The sequence below is a fragment of the Drosophila miranda genome, chromosome 2, assembly GCF_003369915.1.
Source record: "Drosophila miranda strain MSH22 chromosome 2, D.miranda_PacBio2.1, whole genome shotgun sequence".
Classification (NCBI taxonomy): domain Eukaryota; kingdom Metazoa; phylum Arthropoda; class Insecta; order Diptera; family Drosophilidae; genus Drosophila; species Drosophila miranda.
The window spans coordinates 17,082,012-17,102,948 of NC_046675.1; the positions used below are offsets into that span (position 1 = coordinate 17,082,012).

The following is a 20,937-nucleotide window of genomic DNA, read 5'->3' on the forward strand; positions in this document are numbered from 1 at the left end:
ATTAACTTAATTGGCATATTTGTTCAGATATTGGCCATCCTCAGCCCAACCCAACCCAATCCCCCTTTGTCTGCTTTCATTGAGTTAATTAAGAAATCGTCTACATACCTTTTTGGTTGCAATTTTCATGCAAAAATGTCCGACTCCAAAAACCTGGCAGCGACGACGACTGCAAAGAGAAAGCCAAAAACAAAAACAAAAAGGTCGCTTAGTTTATTTGTCAACTAGTCAATGGATGGGATAGGATGGCATGGGATGCGATGGACTGTGCTTTGGGGATTAGCTGTTTTGTTGTCACACTAAAAGTATTGGCACGCACTACGCCAAATGCTAATTTCGAGTCGGGTTGTATCTTTTGCATGATAAATGTGTTGACTAAATGCATAAATTTTGTGTTGAGCAAAGCCCCTGCTTAAAGCAGGTAGTATACTCGTATATGAACAGATCCCCGACCAGTTTCGTTTGCTTCGAAAACAACCTCAAATCGATAATGCAATGCGGCATAAATTAGCGGGTGATGATCCGCCGGAGAACCCCAACGTTCAGGAAGTACAAGGCCAGGACAGCTCCAAAGATGACATCCGCCCCTCCCTCCCCGATGGGATGGATGATTGCAAAATGTCTCATATAACTTGCAGAACAGCTTGCACAATTTTTCTTTTCGACAATGTTTTCCTTAGCATACCCGTTGCTCTTCGGGGTATGTTGGATCGCCGATGTCTATCTATCTATCCTTCCTTTCTTGTTTTTGCAATTCAATCAGCTGACATTGTGCTCGGAGAATGCTCTGCTCCGGGCCTGGAAGCAGCCAACGGAACCAGACGTCATTTGGAATACAAATCGCCTGATGTGGCACATCAGGTTTCGCCATGGCCGTCACTCAAAACCAGTAGAATTTCTAAACTGGTTGAGCGACACAAAAGGCCAAGCAGCAGCCACCAGCAGCAGCAGCCACTAGACAATGCATCGGGGTATTGTGTAGTGTACTAAATGTATAGCGAATTCCGGTAGGTGCGGAATGGAGTAGTTTTTACTTTCAAATGCCTGGCATATCTCGCACCCCGGCACCCCGGCACCCCGGCACCCCGGCACCCCTCCTGTCTGTCAGCTTTGGCTAATTTGCGTGTGTTAATTGAGACTAAATGGCAGGCCGGCAATTGCCGCAGCAGACGGCGGCCCTAGTGCTTTGATTAATTATGGACAGGCCGTCATAATTTACAATGCATTGCCCTGGAAGCCTGGACAGACATCTCTGGCTGTTAATTTGCTGCAATGGTTGCAAGTGTTGCATGCAAGAATCCAATAAAAACAATGCCCGAGATGTCTGGGAGAAAAATGTTACACAATATGTTTAGGTCGCGCCGCCTCTGAAAATGAAAGCCATTCGAGAGAGTGTTGTGATAACCCAAATTGGGGGCCAGCCACAGCCACAGCCACTCGAATAGTTGACAAATCATCGGAAGATTTACTTTTCAAGAATTAATCCGCAAATAAATGCAGACTCATGGCCTAATCAAAAGTAAGAGTAAAGAAATGGCCAGCGCAGCAGCAGACTCCTCAATCAACAATGAAAATATAAGACAAGACTCCTTGTGGGCCGCATTAACCCATATTTTCTGTTTTGGCCAAAGCCAAAAGATGAACTCCACTCGGACCCACAACCCACAGCCCAGAGCCCCAGAGCCCCCAGAGCTCGTCTGAAGTGGAGTGCTTGCGTGCCTAGAGCTTATTGATCAGAGCCACGTGATCTCCGAGTGGATTGGAGTGGAGTGGATCGGATCGGATTGGAGTTGCCTCAGAAGCAAACGGCAGTTGCAACTACTGACACACCTTTAGCCGCCAACAGGCAAAAGCTTGCAACAGCTAGCAACCGGCAACAATAATGAGCAACTGCCAAAAGGGAGATAAGACGACCAACAGCCTGAATGGCAGACTGCATGACTACATGACTGACTGACTGTCTGTCTGTGTGGGAGCCACCGACACCTGCATTTTCCATTTTCCCAAGTTGATACAAAAATTTGAAAGCCTGCCAATCAGCTTGGCAAAACAATGAACAGCCACCACAGTCCCAGCAGTGCCAGCAGAGCCAGCAGTCCCAGCAGGCGACTGCCAAAATATTGTGTGCACACGATTTCGTTATGCATTTCAAATGCAAATTGGTTTCGAAAGGTAATTGATCCCCGGGCCCAGTGTCAGTTCCAGTGCCAGTGCCAGTCAATGACAGAATCGTTCTCTGACTTTCAAATGCAGGGCAGGAAATACAAATCTCCATCACAAACCAAAAATAAAAGATTTTTAAACCGATTTCTCGTATGCTGGCCACGAATCTCGAACTCCAAACCGAATCCGAATCGAAATTAAATAAACTCCGCACGCTCTGTGGCACATTTATAACTTTGAACTTGACAGCCAGCCCCCTCTTGCTCCGACTAGAGCAGAGACTACGATCCATATACGATCCAAGGCACACATATCTGGTAGGTTCTATCTGGTTCCCTCTCTTTGATATGACAGCGTTAATTGAATTTCAGTTTCATTTGCATATTTATCAAGAGAGAAAACTCCACTCGGCTCTGCTCTAAAAATAGAGCCAAAGAACGCGAAGGTTCATAGGCCCCGCCGTTGATAATCGGGGGAATGGGCTGAATGGATCATTACGCATCGTACGCATGGCAGCGTTACAAATTAACCCAGTTATTTATGATTATTTCGCTTTTAAATTTGGGTATTAAAAATGATTTAAATGCAATAACAATTTCTGTGCTGTGCTCTCCGAAGCGGTGCGATCCCAGACGCTGCAACTGCCAGCCCAGAGATCTTTGTAAATTGCATAATCATCCAGCTGGTCCACGGCTCTGATGGTTCTCTGATCTAACAAACGCTCTGCAAAACATGTTTTAGACTGTGTTGTGCTGCTCTCATTTCTTCCCCCTGTTTGGTAATTGCTTAGGCCAATTGCAATTTGCAATTGTGTGGCTCTGGCTCTGGCTCCAGCTCTAGACTCCTTCTCTGACTCTGTTTCTGGCTCAAAGAGATGCCTTAGTTTGATAATGGCCATGCAATTATAACGGTTGTGGTGTCACTGCAAGAACGCAAGAGGAGGGTACGAGGGGGGATTCAGGCGCTAAAGATGATTCGCGTTAGCCAAAAACAAAGGGCAACAAACTGTAGCTGCAACTGTGTCAAAAGTGACTCACTTTATGACGATGATAATGATGATCATCCCGTTTGCCCATAAAGGAACAGCAGTCACGTGCCACCTCTCAGAGCCGTAGCCGTATTCCCAGCTGTTTAAGCCCTGAAGATCTGAAAACCTACTGGTTTTTAGCATTGCAGATAAGCCGAGTTCTACCTTTTGCTTGCCTCTAACTATAAAAGATCGACCTCAGTCTTGATCTTCCGCAGAATTTGGAGCTTCTTTAGCTCTTAGCAGCCTCTATATCGCCGCAGCTGAGCCTCAGTTGTCAGAGCTCCACTCTGGTTGTCTTTAGCTCTCCTCGAGCTATTGTCCCGCAGCGCAAAAACTGGTTAAAAATTCACTTTTCGGAAACACCACAGCACACATAAGCGTTAGGAAATTAGCAAAAACAAAGTGTTATGTGCGACAACTGAAAGAGCGACAATTAGGCGCATTTTGCTTGTCTTTTTTGTCCACTCCACTCAGCTGTCGCCTGCACTGCACTGCATTGCAATCCCCCCGAAAATTTAACAAAAAAAACCAACGAAAAATTGTGCAATAACAATTTGCGCTGCACACACAAAAATGTGCGCCTTGGCCTGGCCAAAAAGCAAAAGACCAAAAACCAAAAACCGATACTCGGACAAGTTGCGTGGCAGCTTTTGTCGAATGCATTCGAAGCAGTCAAAGCATTCGATGGTGGTGCGGTTGTTGGGTGGGTGGTTGTGTGCTGTTGCTGTTGCTGGTGTCTGTCCGGCAATCGAAAACTGTTTCACACAGTTCATTAAGAGAGGCAAATAAATAAACTTTAATTCGTGTGCAATCGATGATAGAAATTGTCAATGCAGGCCATACCATAAATGGACAAACGCAATGACAGCCGCCACTGCGAGGGGCAGAGTGGGGATTGGGGAGTGCGGAGGAGGAGTAGTGCTCCGGAAAGAGGGGTGTTAATAGCCTCTCTAAGCCTAATGAAGGTTAATGGACAGCAAACGACAAGAAAATCCAGTGGAAAATTGTCAAAAAATATTGAAAAGGGGAATGGGATGGGATGGGATGAGATGGGATAGGGGTGTATTATGGCAGTAAATCATGCAAAATGTACAGTTAATAAAACGATCGAATTTCATTCATTCGGAAACCCAAAACGCACGGGGAACGGCATAGGCTGGGCTGGGTCTGCTATACCCTTCCTGAGGCTATCAAGATTTCGACCAGCTGTTTGCCACTCAAAAAGGAAAGCATCTACAACCCTCATGCCGCTTACTTCTGAAGATATTCCCACAAAAAATTTAACAACAAATTTCTCCCCTATTTATTTTAGTTTTCTTCGCTTTTCTTGGGTTTCCTTTTGGGTTTGTGCTTTTTCTTCTCCTCGTGGCAGAGCTGAAACCACGCGGAAAATGTGCGACTGGCGACAACTGCATGCCACTGAAAGGCTGCTGCCTGTCTGCCACAAAACAGAGGCACAGCCACAGCCAGAGACAGAGACAGAGACAAGATGATGATCGCTGTGGCGCATGCGTGGTGCTGTATCGGTGGCTCAGTTCAGTTCGCAGAGTCTTGTGGCACACAGAGAGCTGGCATTGTTGATTGGTAGCCAGTTAGATGGCGACGTTAATTTCACTTTAACAAACATTTCGCTTGTCTCTCACTCGTCCGCCCGCCCTGCCCACTCCTCACCCCTCCCTCCACCTCCTGCTCTTCGTCCGGGACAGACCGCAGTGCAGCGACGAAGACCACGACAACTTTTGCGGCTTGCGAGCCGATTCCGATTCCTCCGATGTCTGTGACAGATCATATAGAAATGTGTTGCATTTTTAATCAAAACGATCGATCAAACGGTAGTTTTATGTTTGCGTTTTCCCCCTCCTGCCAGCAGCCCCTGCAGATGGGTGGAACACCAGACAGCAGACGGCAGACGGCAGGCAGCGTTATAGACACACGCACATATGGCGCTCCCCTTCTGCTCTTTCGTTTGTTTGTCTAAACCGGGGACGGGACTGTCTGTCTGTCTGTCTGTCAGTCGGATCCGATCCGATCCCCCTCGTTGCCCGCTCCATGATTTGTCTGTCTGTGCGAATGCCGCAGTTGACATCCGATACTCTGCATTAATAACGGTTCGAATGCTGCATCTGTATTTGTTCGGTTCGAAATGCATTTTGATCGATCGCTGTTGAAAATATAATTTGGTCGGTCGGGTCTTTTAAGGAAATGCCCAAAAAGAAGCAAACAGTCTCAATTACATATAATCGCTGAGCAGGGAGCAGTGAGCAGTGAGCAGGCAGCAGGGGCTGTCTACAGCTGCTGATATCATGGCTCATTCCTGGCCTAAGCCTTAACCCCTAACCTTTGACAGAAGCCCCCTAATATACATACGACGACCCGTGGGACAACCTTGAGACTATAAACAATCAAAAAGCCATTAACGCCTGCCCCAAAACCTTTTACCAAGGCAGAGAACCTTCATTGAGTGTTGTTGGTTTCTACGAGTACAAGTATTTACCAACATCATTACGATGAGGCTGCACATTTTCTCAAGAACCAAAACATAATGAAACAATGCAGGAATCCCCTATGTATGCACTGGATGCAGATGTAAAACTGTGATCCTCCTCCACCCACCATCGCGCAGCATCCGAAAGATACTCCCCGGATACCGAGACAAATAGAGAAACAAAAACGTTCGTATCTTTACATTTCTAAGAAGCATTTAATGCCCTCACAGGCGGCAGGGGCACATTGCGTGTTGTGCCGATGCCGAATGCTGGAAGCCTTCACTTCACGTAATTTCAGCTTTGTTGTGCCACAATTTCCAGCCTTTGAATCTGCTTTGGTCTGCCCCTGCCTCTGCCACAAGCACAAGTGTGACTATTAAATTGGCGGCGGTAATTTTCTTTCTGTTGTAAGTCCAAATGCACGCAAAAGCCAAGCCGCCGACAACGCCATGGCCCGAAGCCAGACTGGGGCTTGGTCTCGGGTCTCGAGTCTGGGGTCTGGGCTCTGGACCACACAGCAAAGTCTGGGACTGCGACTGCGACTAAGACAGAGGCGCATTGCGTTTGCGTTTGTTTGCCTTTACTGAAATTAACTCTCTTGTGTGTGTGTGTATGGCATTATGCAATGGTTGCCCCGCGGCACATATGAAAAGCGAGTCTGAGAGCGCCCCCGAGAGGGTCTCGATTCTCGATTCAATTGAATTTTATGACGAATTTTATATGCCACCCAAAGTTTTATTTGTCGATTGACTGGCATCATCTGGCAAAGCCAAAGCCAAATCCAGGGACTAGTTTCAATCAGAGAGTATCTTCTGCTGGAGAGTATCTTTGTATCTTCGACATCGCAGGCAATCTGATTAGCGACCTACGCTCTACAGTTTTGAGAATTATGCGGCATTCTGGACTGACAAGGAGACTGCCTGGGGGCTGGCTGGCCCGGCAGCTGTCAGGCATTGCCCACACGCCTGGGTGCACATGTAAGGCAGCTTTGGAGACTGTCAGAACGGTTTAAGGAGGCTGCCAGGCCGCTGCCAGCCAGTGACAAATCAATAGCCAGGAACGTAGGTTGAGGCACAGGTACAGGCTCAGGGGCAGGAGAAGGCTGGATGGAGTCTTAGTTCCAGGCTCTGGACTCCGCAGAGTCCAAGTGTAGGCATTAAATATGCTGCTGACACTTTTAAATCTGTCACATGGTCCATGGCCAGCAATCAGCTATAAAGCATATCGCCCTGTCTTGCTGCCAGTTGAAGATTGCGACATGATCGAGAATCTCTGGAGCTCTGGAGCGTGGGCTTTGCTTTGCAGCTAATTAAACGGCTTTGCTGTCACTCGGAAAACAAGAAAAAACACACAAGATAGAGGAAAAATATGAGACAACGCGCAAGCCAGCGTTTTGTAATATTCCAAGTTTTGATGGGTTCAAAAAACCCGAACATAAAAGCTAAAGACCTCAAAGGCGGAGCGACCGCCGCTCAAATGAAAATCATAGGAAAATATCATCATTTTTGTGGGGCCGGAGCGGCAGCTACAAACGAAACTTCCAGCTACCATAATAGGCGAAAAGGTCAAGGACTTTAGCAGAAAGAACAGAAGCGGACAGAAGCGGAAATGGGTCAGGCATTAGATCATTAGATCCAAGGTTTCCTACGATCGTAAAAGAGCTCTTGAAATGTCGGTTCGCTGCATAATGACATCCGACGAGGCTGACATAAAAACTCTACTCTGATTGGAACAGCTTGGAACAGCTTGGACCAGCCAACATAATTTGTTTGATTGTCAATTCGATTCTCTAGTCGATGGATGGTCTCTGGTCACTGGTCTCCGGTCTCCGGTCTCCGCTCTCTGGTTTGGAGGCATTTGATTTACATTTCCGTAGCCTTTTGTTTTTGCTTTTGATTTTGCTTTGAATTGAGAATTCATTTGAGTGCTGCTGCTGCTGCTGCTGGCTTTGACTCTGAATGCCAAATCTAATTTATTCCAAGCTTGAGCCTCCACCCCAGCCCCAGCCTCAGCCATTGCCAATGCCAATGGCTTTTGCGCTGCGAATGCAAATTTGACTTCTGGACGATGCCAGGACGCTGCCTGCCAGTCACATCCAGACATCCATCTGTGGGGAGGCACAAGCCAAAAAGTGCTGCTGCACAGAGAACACCACTCGCTCCAGCTCCAGCTGCAGATGCAGCACCAGCCCCATCTCCAGCTACAGTACGGATGATGCTGCCTCATGGGGACAAAACAGCAAAATGCAACCAACGATAGACGTTCGGGCCTGAGATACATTCATTGTTGGAGGATGTGATCTCATCGTAAATTACAAATTACACAAAGTCACGATATCAATTTCAGATATACCCGATCCGATGTGTTTTTTTGTCGCTGTTTGCTGTTATAATTAAATTGTTGTTGCTTGGCTCGTCTTTTTTCGCGCCACGATCGGAGCACAAAAAAGAAATGTTCAAAGCAGAAACACACACAAAACACAAAACTTGGCATGGAAATTGATTAATGTATTTAAATTGATTGAGCCAGACGGAGAGGAAGAAGAATTAGAGGAGAGACAGTAAAGAAAAAAGCCCCAACTAATTGTGGAAGAATTTGCTTTTGGTCGAAAAAGCCGACAACAAATTTACATAAATAAACAGGCAGGGTCAAACACCTACACCTACAGAAGAAAACACAGCTTGACTTTGGACCTTCATTAGAGCAGCAGAACAGAATGGAGTGGAGTGAAATGCCCTATATCGCCATGCCCCATGCCCCATGCCCCATGCCCCATCCACATCCCCAATCTGGGGCTGGCTGGCGAAAGGTGACGTCGCTGTGACCCATATGCGGTGAAAGCCTCTTTAATCAGGCAGCGGATCGGTGGGGATTTTGCCTTGATTTTTCAATGGAAAACCGCCGCAAAGTGCTTGGTCATGGCATCTACACACAGCTACATCTACGGATATGTACGTATGTAAGACCTGCCCCGAAATGCCCCGCTATTAACTAACTGTGCCCCATTTCTAAGACAAACACACAGACACACGCCTCCACGCCCCCACACATGCTGGGGACGTGGAGGAATTTTAATTGGAATTTCATTTGATTGAGAAACCAAATCTGATCTGCTTACAGGTGTGTGGTGTGAGCTTCTGTCTTTTATCTGTGTCTCAATTCTGAAGAAGATATCAGTCCCTCTATCAGTCTTTTATCTGTGATATTTCCACAGAAGATTTGCTTCGCTTAAAGACTTTGATCGACATCAAGGAAAACAGTCAATAAATCGCCTGTCGATCAACTTCCGCGTTTGTCTGAATGAGTGAATGACTGATGACTGATCTTTAAGGGTATTGACGATTGCAAATGCATTGCCAAATATTATTGTGATGGAAATACTATTCATCGGATACACAAATATTGCTGCCCCAACCCGGGCTTAATTAATAAAACAAATACAAATATTATGTTATTTGCGGTGGTGCATAAAGCGCTTGGCGGTGGAGCTCTCTGGCTCTCGGGAGCTTATGCAATTCGAGTGCACAGAGCCACAGAGCCACAGGCCATAGCCATAGCCATAGCCGCACGAGTTGCCATAAATTTACACATTGTCATGTGCGCAGGTCTTTTGTTGGCCATATCGTACGAGTACGAGCGTATAGCTTTTTTTTGTTTTTTTGCAGCATGTTTTTCTTGTTTTGCCTTTTTATCTGTTGTGCTGTCTGCTGTTGCAGTTTTCTAACAAATTCTGCCAGCAAATTCGTAAAATATTTGCATGCACAAGTGTTTCTTTTTTCTTTCTTTCTTTTTCTTTTTTGGCATATCCATGGCAGACCAGACCCAGATGTAGGTGGGAACCAGCGAAAAATCTGCTTGCCTGTTATGTCACCTGGCAGGCAGGCAGGCAGACAGGCAAGCAGGCAGGCAGGCGGACTGGACGGACAATGGGAGTTGCCGCTGACATGTTGCGGACACTTGTTGCACTGCACGGCGCGATGTAATTGGAGCCACCGCCTCGCCAGATGGGGCACACACAGCTGAGAGCAGCTCCCTCTGGGGGCTGCAGTATGCGACCTTCAGCATTTTGTAACTATGATAATTTACGTGGCATTATCTGAGCATCCGATCTCTGGCCGATCCTGGCCACAGACAAGGTCAACCGCATGGCATATAAAATCGCTGCTTGTGGATCGTTTTTATGTGCATTACAAATCAATATAAATCGAAGAGTTATAAAAAGCTGAGCAGACCATAAATAAAGCAGGCACAGGCCCAGGCCCAGGCGCACAATGAAATGTCTCACAGATGCCACAGTCTCCAACAGCCCAGCCGCCACAACTGGAAAACTGGAATCGGTTCGGGTGAATGGCTGCTGCTTTGGCTGGTGGAGCAGGGGGGGTTGGGGCTGGTGGTGCTGCTGTGGGCCAACGCATTGATAACCAACGCTGCTGCTGCCAGCAATCGCAGAGCAGAGATGTGTGCCGGCCTAGCACATAAATCTCTTTTCACACCCAGAGAGGCAGAGAGCCAGAGACGACCGGACGATGGCCTTTGTATCTGTGCAAAGTGCATGTACGAGTAGTTTTTGAAATTTGAGCTACGCATGCGCCGACGTCTGCCCCCCCACCCCCTCTCGGAGCTAATTACTAGACCAAACCTGAGGCTGGGCAAAACAGTTCTGGACAAAAAAGCTGGTGTTGCTGCTGCTGCGGCTGGTGCGGCTGCCGCTGCCACGTTGTGTGATTATCGCCAGTCATAATTTACGAAAAAGCTGTCTCAGTCGCAGTCTCCGGTGCTAGTCACAGCCATACGTAAGACTCAGTCACTTTCAAGTTTTCGTTTTTAATTGGCAAAAACGAAGCGAAGCGAAGCGGCATGATATCATATTGTGCGAGTATACGAATACTAGAAGCAGTAATCATTTATTTTTAGCCAAATTGACAGGCGACAAGCTTGGCGGAGTCAAATGGCACACAGGTCCGATAAAAATGGCTAATTAAAGAGGCAGCCGAAGCCGAAGACGAAGCGGGAGCGCGAGCGGGCGATAAGCTCTCGCTGGAGATAGATATGAGGCTGCTGGTGGCTTATCAATCTCGGCTCATTTGTCGCGTGGTGTGAATGATTGCCCCTTCAGGGTTCAAGGTTCAAACGGCAGTAAACAGTATTCCGCAATCCGCAATCGGTGCCAATGAACATTTAATGCCCGAAGGCATTGCAAACCGGAAGGAAAGGACGGAATCTGAAGCAATAAATATTTTGTTTATTTGCTGGTATATTTCCCAGCACGTTTCCATTATCAATTTAACTTTTCATTCATCCTCACTCAGAGGAATATCTGCCAACTCACTTTTGAAATAGATTTCTTCTGTACAACACTGCGTATGATTGACGTGCGCGCACCCAAGGCAGGCGCACGCATGCCTATGCCTTAGACATAGAGAAATTCATGAAATAGACTATGAAATTCACCTTAAAAAAGCAACGTGGAAAAACGCCTCGAATCTGTAATGAAACAGCAACCACAACAACAACAACAACGACAACCAAAAATGAATTGTAATGAATTGTGTTTTATGTACGGCTCGATGGGTCGGAGCGGTCCGGTGATTGCGTACCTCGAAAAATGTTTACAACATTTGCTATTTTTGTTCGAAGAAAACAACAAAGCAAAACAACAACAACGGCATGCCCCCAGAATGCATACACGGCGAATGCGCAATCTCGGAGCAGCTTTTCCCTCGCTTTGTGCCCGTTTTTGTTGTTGTTGTTTTTGTATTTGAAAACGCATCGTGTCGTATGGCAATCAACGCGCACAGCTGGAAGCTTCTAAGTTTGTTTAAACAATACAACAACAGCGGCAGCAACACCAGCGGCATCTTGAAATGGGCAAAAAATAAAAAATTATTTTCCATTTTTTCGACCAGTTTTTTAGTTTTTGTTTTTGGGCAAGTCCACTACCAGTTGTTTTCGCTGTTGTTAACATTAACGAGTTGCCTGAAAAAAGTGCACTAACAAAAACACTAATTTCAACTGGAAAAATGAACAAATATTCATATATTTTTCAATGAGAAACAGTCACAGGGGAAACTCTAGACACCTACTTCTAAATGCATTCAAAGTCGAAATACCCAGAGAGATCGAGCCCTGAGAATCGAATATACATAAGAGAGTGGACTACACTTATTTTAAAGTGTTTTATATGTATTCAAATACATTTTTTTAATACATTTATTTTTAAATCAAAGTGAATTCTATTTAATTTCACTATAAGTTGAAAACAGAATATTTAATTGGAATATGGGTGTCTTTCTTTTTACCATGCCTTCTCTCTCTCAGTGTACATACGATGGGTATTCCTATCTAATAATTCCTTAAAACAATGCATCCCAACAATTCCCTTCACTACTTTTTTGAGTTTTCTTATATCAAATGTCTCCCATGGCAATAAAACTCTGGTATTTCTTCTGATCGTGCTCTGCAAAGTGTAAAAAAAGATCTGCTCTTATAAAATGGCTGTGTAGTCAGCAACAGATTGAATGACAGGTCACCCAGGGTCAGCCACAGCGCTGATAAGACGCTCTCTTTCAAGCTTTGCTTATCAGGAATCCGAAGCTTCGTCGTCGCTTTAGTAGCCTCCCAACCATCTGGCACTTAAGAAGCTTAACAAACCGCAAGATGCGTTTAATTCAGGCACTGGCCACACTTCTGCTGCTTGCCTCCTCACTGTGTAAGTTTTTAGCCCAAAGACCATTCGAAACCCCACCTAAGTCCCCCTTTTCTGCAGCTCAATTTGCTGATCTGCCAGCCAGTGTTAGAGTACAGTTGAGTCCCCGTTTGCTGTACAGAAGGAAGAGTGGCATCCAGACTGATGACACAGACCCTGTCGGGAGTGTTCGGGTTTTGCTGGAGAAAATGGAGCTGGATCATCTGAATTTCGAGGTTGTTCAGGCCATTGAGATACCCACATATGGGCTGCTCTTTGAAATGAAATCATATGATCAGGCAATTGAGATTGCCACGACCTGGAAGAGAATATTAAGGCACAACGCCGAGTACGGCGTGGTAGATACTTGCCCCAGAGGAGACAGTGCCTGTGTGGGCCCAGATTTTGAGCTGCAGCAAACCGAAAGGGATTTCTTTGTGGGACCTAGTAGAACGTCGACTAATTTTGTGGGCCCCACCTTCAGAAGGGGGGACTAATGGGGGTATAGTGGAAAATTTGTTTTCGATGAAAGTTTGGTTATCTTATCGCTAATAAAAGCACCGATTACTTGCATTCATTCATGGAATTCCATATGTTCGCTTTTTCTGTGGAAAGTTTTGTTATCAGCTGCTTTGGTATGGTATTTCCTCCCGGTGAAACGCACGTCATCGAGTGCCTTGAAACCCTATGCGATGGAATTCCATTCGCCCACATTTTGCGGACGGACACTCTCTGTGGCACAGTTCGCAAAGCGTAATCCAACACTCCAACACAAAGTTCAGTTCAGTTTATGAGTAATACAATGCAGCAGCAACCTTGACTTAATTTGCGGCGTCTCTTCTTACTTTGAAAGTTGCAACGGAAACAGAATTCACACGCCGGGCCCCCAGAGGCACACAGACACAAAGACAACCCATTTCCAGCGGCGCTTCGGCTCTTTCCATTCAATGTCAAACCGAAGCTGAACTTTGGGGCTTAGAGAGAAAGAGAGGCTTAGAAACCCAATCACACTGGCCCAATCCCACCATAAATCACTAATGACACCCCAACTTTATCTGTCTGTTTAAACAGCCATAAATTCTTAACACGAAAACAAGCCACAAAAACTAAAAGGTTCTAACACCTTTCCTTGCCGTTCCTTTCCCTTGCTTTGCTCCGTGGAGGCTGCATAAATTTATGCGATCGCCCGAGAGACGACGCTCTTTGATATCAAATTATTTGCGCCGCCACATGAGTTATGGCTGAGTCCATATCCGCCGCCGCGGTGGCAGCCCAAATTGGCTTAAAGGCGGGGGCTCTAAGCCGAGACGAGACCTACTCCATATATATAATTTTGTTGCTGGCTTCCTGTTTGAAGTTGAATTAAACTTAAGGTCCACTTCATCCTTGAACCAACTCCATTTAGAAAGCTTACGTAAAAGTGTGTGTTTCGTAATATGCCTAACAAATTATAATAATTACAATCATAAATAAGAAGAAACAATGGCAGTCAAAATGGGTATTACCATCTGAAAGACTGACCGAATTGGACTGGGTTTGGGATTGGGATTGAATGGATTTTCGGCTTAGCTGCTGCCGCTGCCGCCGATAATCAAATTCGAAATTGAATCAATAATACACGAGCGGCGATAGCTGTCAGCCAAAGCACAACATAATTTTGAGTTATTGGATTGGGAAAATGGCTCATAATGTGCCACTAATGTGCCACGCGAGTGAGTGACTGCTTGAAGTTGCGTATACGCAGAGTGCGTTTTCTATCAAAAAGAAATTCGATTGCTGGCTGCTGCCTACTGGCTGGCTGCTACTTTCGTATGCCGAAGCGCGCGCTTGTCAAATAAAATGCCGGGTTTATGAGACAGTTTAGCGATTAAAAAAACGGAGGGGGAAAAATACTCAAAAATCCATTGAATACTGCGCTTCGAAGCGGCCAGCGGAAAGAGATTAGAAACTGTCGCTCGATTCGAGGAAAATTATATTTAAATGTAAATTAAGCGCAGCTGAAATTACTAAATATAAGTTATTTTAGTGTTTTAAGTAGTGAAAGTGTGCCGACGCTCTGCCCATGGGAAAACATTCACGAAATGGGAAACCCATTCAAAGTGGGTGCAAACTGGAAGTAGAGCTGTGGACTGAGGACTGAGGACTGAGGAGGGTTAGGCGATAGCTTCTTCTGCCCGGATGTGGGTGTGTCTCCAGCCATCTATCAGCACCACCCCTGGAACACAATCTCTCATTGGGTAATATATGCAGGTATCGGCAGCAGCCACACGACAGGGCGAGGATTGAACTAGGCTCAAGTGGCGCGCTCAAGGAGAGGGTAGCCTAGAGAGTGGAAATAAAAATAAATGGAAATTGAAGCAATTAAAACTGTGACCCCTCTACCAGCAGCAGCAGCAGCAGGCAGCAGGCTGACAGTATCGGGGATAGGGTTCCCGTTCCCGTTTGTGGAAATTACCACCATGTTCGTCGTTTCGTTCGACAATTCCTTAACAGCTGTGTGTGTGTGTGTGTGTGTTTCTGTGTGTACATTCATTTCGTGTGCTCCGGCAACCACAAAAACTCATTGCAAACAAAATGATCGACGATAATGCGGCTACAGACAACAGGCAACAGCCACAGAAAGCAGGCAGGCAGGCAGGCAGGCAGGCAGCATGGCAGGCAGCAGCAACAATGGTTCAACAACAACCGAAACAGAAACAGAAACAACAACAATGTGGTCAGGCTGAAAAGACAATGTCCCGTCCCGCATTTAGCGACAATTAAGAAATCAAACGTGGCCTGTGCCTGTGACTGTGCCAGTACCTGAAAACCCCGCTAGCCAAGAGCAGCACCATTCCCTTCCAATCCAATCCCCGATGACAGTCCGGACCGACTTTCCACTCTGATGCAAATGTGCAATTAAATTGTTGACGGTTGCCTAATCAAAATTGTGCGATCATAGGACAAAACGACAGAAGCAGCGAGCTCCAGATCCCCATAGACACAGCCATGGGCACACAGGCAAGCAAATGGGGAGCAAGTGAGCGGAACGACAACAATTTGATGGGTTTTCAAAAAGCAGGCAATAAATTGTAATTAACCTTTGGCCACACACAAATTGTGGGAGGTCTGGGTCTGGGTCTGGGTCTGCGTCTGGATCTGGGCATAATGGAAATTCTCGGCACACAAAAAAGGTATTAAATACCCATAAAAATTGGCAAAAGAAAAACCCTTAAAAAAGTGATGTGAGGATCACAGTCTATCGCCGGGGGGCAATCAATTTAATTGTGCAAACAATTGGCATCCGATCCACTTACTTGCAGAAAACTAATTGGCTGTCTGTTCGGTGGTTTTTTATGTGCATAATTAAATGCGATTTAATGGGCAGAGAGCAGCCCAAAGTTCTACCCATAGCTGAGGGAACCCGTCTCCAGGGGTAGCGTAGCAGGGACATAAAAGCAGCATGAAGCAGCGGACCGCCACATTTGGTTACAGTTCGGTAATTTTCATTTCATTTTCAAGTGAAAAAAAATCTATGAGCTGTAGCTGGAGCTGGGGCTGGGGCTGGAGAGAGATGTGTATCTGTATCAGTATCTGTATATCTGCGTCTGTTTGTATTTTTGTATCAGCCATACTCGTATGAATCGTATGAATCGAAACGGGTGTGTCATTATTTCAACTGAATTTCATGCCACATGCAATGCTCGGCGCTCTCTCAGATGCGAGTATGGCGTTTTGTGTGGCTGTATCGTTGCCGTTGCCGTTGCCCATGTGGGCAGCAGCAGCTAACATTTTGACAGAACAGTTAGTCAGTTAGCCTTTTTGTCGAATCGAAGACAAGGTGTTGCAGAAATCAATAGAACATTTATTTGGCAACACTTGGCCGGGTCCGGCAGGAAATTTATTGCCAACACACGGAGACAGCATTCAGCATTCAGCGTTCAGCGTTCGGCGTTCGAGGTTCGACGTTCAGTTCAAGTTTAGGCCATTGCATAAATTAACAGGCCAGCTGGGCTCTCACGTGTATGCAAAAATCGTTAGCTGGCCAAGAGAGCAGAGCCCCCAGAGAGTGGTTTGATGGCAACTAAAAGTCTACAAACTAACTAAAAGCTGCTAAGCTTGTGCGCAATTAGAATAACCAAGCAGCCAAGCAGCCAGGCAGCCAGGCAACCAGGCAGCCATGGATCGGGGCAGGCCCGGTTGTTGCAGTTGCAGTTGATGTTGCTACATGGCTACACATGTTGCTGGTTGGCTGCCCGTCCGTTTGTCCATCTAACTAGCCATCTATATTTGAGCAGATTGCGCCGCTAACCTCATTGCAATCTTGGCCCAAACCAGAGACAAACTGACTGGCCTGTGCTGGCCTGGCCTGGCCTGGACAGAGTGACTAACTTCGGCCGAAACTGTGACTGTGGCTGTGCCTGCGTCCCTGCTTTTGCCACGAACATTTGCTGCTCACATTCTCTGGCAGTCTGGCTGTGTGTGTGTGTGTATCTGTGAGGAGTAAATTGTAAACATGCAGACAAGTGTAATTTAGTTGTTAAGAGCAGATGGCAGATGCACACAGAGACACACAGAGAGAGAGAGAGAGAGAGTCCCGAGTGTTGTCGCAGAATCTTTCAACTGCATTGACAACGCGCTGACTTCTACAAATTGAAATTTAAAACGCTCCTTTTTGGCCAAATGCTAAACTGGTTGGCGGGCCAAAGCGGCCGAACCTGGTTCGACCGCCTGCCACATTTATTTAAATTGCAATTAGAGTGCCAGACGGCACTTATAATTAGCTTGTTGGCGGCTTAATTAGCAGACACCGCAAGGGGCACAAACATATAGTACATATGTAGGTCTCCCAGAGCATCCCCCCCTACCCCATCCATTCTTGAGATACAATAGAAGAGAGCCAGAGCCAGAGCCAGAGCCAGATACGCCATCAGCTGTTTGAAGCAACTGCGTTTGTGGTTGTTGTTTTTGTTGTTTATAAAGCTGAAAGTCGTTAACCTTCGTTGTAACACATTCATCATCATCACTCACCTCGCCAGCAGCACAGCCACGCCACACAGCCTCACAGCCACACAGCCACACAGCACAGCAGCCGTGGCAGCAGCAACACGCACTCGATGCAGCAGCAACAACTACAGCTACAACTACAACACGATCCTCGTCGCAGCTGAAAGAAGAAGTCGTCTTAATCTTAAACGACGTCTCCATCCATCTCAGAAGAGAAGCATCAGCTAACAGCCAACAGCCAGCAACCAACAGCCAAGAGAGATACATCGACATGGCCATCAGCTGCTCTTAGCCAGTTTTTGTGTGCTTTTGTTTGTTTTTGCATTTGAAAACCAGCAGCAAAGAACCGAAGTCATGGTTACCCTCAAACATTGATCGTTTCTGCATGGCAAGCAGCTGCTCAGACTCATGATACCCTGTGCCCAGGGTATCAGGCATATGCCAGCAAGGAAGTGAATGACTGAGCCGCCACGCAGTGAGTGCATTAAGTAACCGAGCGGCTCTCTTGGCCACTTGGCCTTTAGAAGGCAACTCCAACGCAAGTTTGTTGGCTGCCACTGCCACTGCCACTGCGGCTGAGCAAACACACACGCACACACACACACACATGAACCCCCCTCGCACACACAAAAGGAACCAGAACACAGCAGAGGCCATGCCATAGCCGCCTCGAGGAAAGCTCAAAGAAAATCTTCCCGGCCGTCGAAAGCGGGGGGAACTGCGGGGGGAAAAAGCATTCGAAAGTGTCACGTCTAGAACTAAATATGGGGAAAATTGGGAACACAAACGCAAACGCAAACAGACATTCTTCCACAGTTTTCCTCAGTGCGTAGAATGCAATGCAATCATTCGTCTTGACACTTTCTAAGCCACAGATGAGAAGAGAGGCAAACAGAGACACAGACAGACAGAGACTGAGACTGAGGAGGAGCTGCACGATCCAAGGTTTGGCGGATGTTTGTCCAGACCCAAAATGTTGGGCTAACTGTAAACCAGCTAACAATGCAAGAGCAGCAGCAGCAGCCGCAAAAGCAGCAGCAACAACAGCAGCAGAAGAGGCAGCAGCAGCAGCAGCAACAACAGGAGCGACAGCTCTGCTCTCGAGTGAAATAATTAAAATTCCATGCTCATAACTTCCGCAATTAAGGGGCAGGCAGAACGGAATGGAGTAGAGTGGACTGGACTGGAGTGGAGTGGAGTGGCGTGGAGTCCTCGGCCTTCTCAGCCAGGAGCGGCAGCAGGCAGCTAATTTCAACGCACAGCAACAGCAATAGTTGACGCGATGGCAACATGTGAGCACTTCAAAGTGCCACGAAGAGGCGCAGCCACCACCGCCACACTGCTGTCTGCCTCACTAGGCATGGGCCGGGGCATGGGCCGGGGCCTAGGCCGGGTCTGACTGGACTGTGTCTGGCTGGCTGTATCTTTGAGATACAACGTCCAACAGCCACGGAGACGGGCAACGCATGCCGCACGGAACACGCCTGCACTAATGAAGTAATTCATTGAACCGTGCTACGTCGGCGTGGCTGCCACAGCCACAGCCATTTCCATTGCCATTAGTTTAGTGTTGGGTTCCTAAGCACCCTGCACCCTGGCACCCACACCCTAGACCCGCTTCTGTCCTTCCCATTTTTTTGTTTATGCCCAGACCCTAAAAGCTGTCGGCCAGGAGACACAAACAGGCTGGGCCTTTACTTTTGCTGCTGCTGCCGTTCCTGTGTTTTTTTTTTTTTGGTTAAACATCTGCAACTGCGCTTCCTGGATAGCACATTAGATCACTCACTGACAGACGACCAGAGGGAGCTAGAAAGAACCAGAAAGAGCCAGAGAAACAGACAGGGGACAGGCGGCTCTCATTGTGCGGCTTGACCCCGCCTTTAAACCGGGCAACGGGGCACTCCTCTCGGGAGCAACTCTGGCAAACCCATTGAGAAGAATGTCTTTGATAATTAAGCGGGTCGTCGTCGTTGATCGGTTCCCATCCCATCACAGTGCATCCCATCCTCTGCTCCGCTCAATCCCAATCCCAAACCCAAGCCCAATCCAATCCACACTTGGCTCCGCTCCACTCCACACTCCATTCGACTCGAGTCCACTCACATTCTAACGATTGCACTTTTACCGAAAAGCGCAAGAACTTTATCTGGCATGCCGCTGGACGTTCGTTTGCCGCAAGTCAGGCATATAAAGTAGCCCCCTTGGAGCTGCCAGAGGAATGGACTGGGAGCCGAGTGGAGTGGAGAATGGCTTGGAGTGGAGTGTGGCCAGTGGACAGTGGCCAATGGCCAGTCGTCCCATCATCTTAATAGAAATATGCGTGTGTCTGTGAGTGTGCCGCTGCCGCTGCTGCTGCTGCTGCTGCTGTGTTGTGCATATCAAAATCCATTAGTGGCTTTTGTAGAAATAATCAACAACGACAAAAATATATAAAAAAAAAATAAAAACTGCAAGCGGCATGCGGCATGCGGCAGACGATGCAAAACTCTCTCTATCTAACTCTTTCACTCTGCGACTGTGCGGCTTTAGTGGCGACGGGGCCATATCCCATATCTGTGGCCCCGACTAAGTGAACATTTGTAATGGTCAGTCAGGCGGCCCGGCCTGGGCCACAGCCACTGGCTCGGTCGTCTATCAGCAAACGCGTTTGTTCGACTGTCCGGCGTGTGCATGCGGATACAGATACATCTGTACGAAGTACAGGGGTCCAGATACACACATATTGTACAACAAAACAGAACAGAACAGAACAGAACAGAACATCCACTGAATCGAAACCGTACTGTGAAATTGGCTGGGGCGGCTGCCATCTAATCACTTGTTTTCGTTGTTCGTTTCAAACAGAGCGTATCCGAGAGGCAGCGCGTTGAGAGCACTTTGTAAAAATAATTACAGAATTACAGAATGCGGTTAGCTGACAGACGTGGGACATCCGACATCGGACATCGGCCATCGGAGGTTCTTTATAATCATCGTCAGAGTCCAGGCCAGTCCAATCCGGGCCCTGGTCAGTGCTCCTTAATCTTCCTCCTCCATCCACATAGTTGTAAATAATTGCGTTTAATTATAAATTCTATAATGAGTGCCACAGACAGCCACAGCGGATCATTCTGCCACTGGCGATTAAATTTATCAGCGTCAACTGGTGATTGACTTGTCGGCATGCAAATACACTTGGAGTTTACTCCAAGTACTCGTATATGCCCACATGTCGGCTGTAAATCATAATTCCCTCGTCTAGGCCAGAATGATTTATGGACCAACTGGGTTTCTGAATAGCAGCAGACAGGGTGACGTCATTGGAATTGCAGGAATGCCTTTAACTCCCACCTCTACCCAGTTCCTGTTATCATTGCAACATGCGGCTGATCCCATCCATGAAAATCATTCATAAAACCCGAGGAAAAGTCGTTAAAATCAGACCAAACACCCCAGCATCTGTACGTGCGTCTTATGCCAGATTTATGCCTGCGTTTTTGTTGGGCCATAGATTTATGCCCGATTCGACCTTAACCAATTTATTGCGGTATTTATAAATGGCGACATTTGTAGCCTTTGCAACTCAATCTCAATATAAACTGTTTTAC

The 20,937-nt window shown here is 46.9% G+C and overlaps 2 protein-coding genes across 4 annotated transcripts in view; one reads left to right on the top strand and one right to left on the bottom strand.

The window, feature by feature from the left end:
* Window positions 1-20,937, bottom strand: part of LOC108155215 (rho GTPase-activating protein 7) — a 92,870-nt gene that overhangs the window by 62,294 nt on the left and 9,639 nt on the right. For all 3 annotated transcript variants that reach the window (XM_033389984.1, XM_033389985.1, XM_017285898.2), the window contains one exon: window positions 109-169. The gene's annotated coding sequence lies outside the window, so the exon portion shown is untranslated. The remainder of the gene's footprint in view (window positions 1-108; window positions 170-20,937) is intronic.
* Window positions 12,277-12,950, top strand: LOC108155219. The gene is made up of 2 exons (XM_017285903.2): window positions 12,277-12,388; window positions 12,446-12,950. The coding sequence occupies exons 1-2, from the start codon at window positions 12,337-12,339 to the stop codon at window positions 12,859-12,861; spliced, it is 468 nt and encodes a 155-aa protein (XP_017141392.1). The 5' UTR covers window positions 12,277-12,336; the 3' UTR covers window positions 12,862-12,950.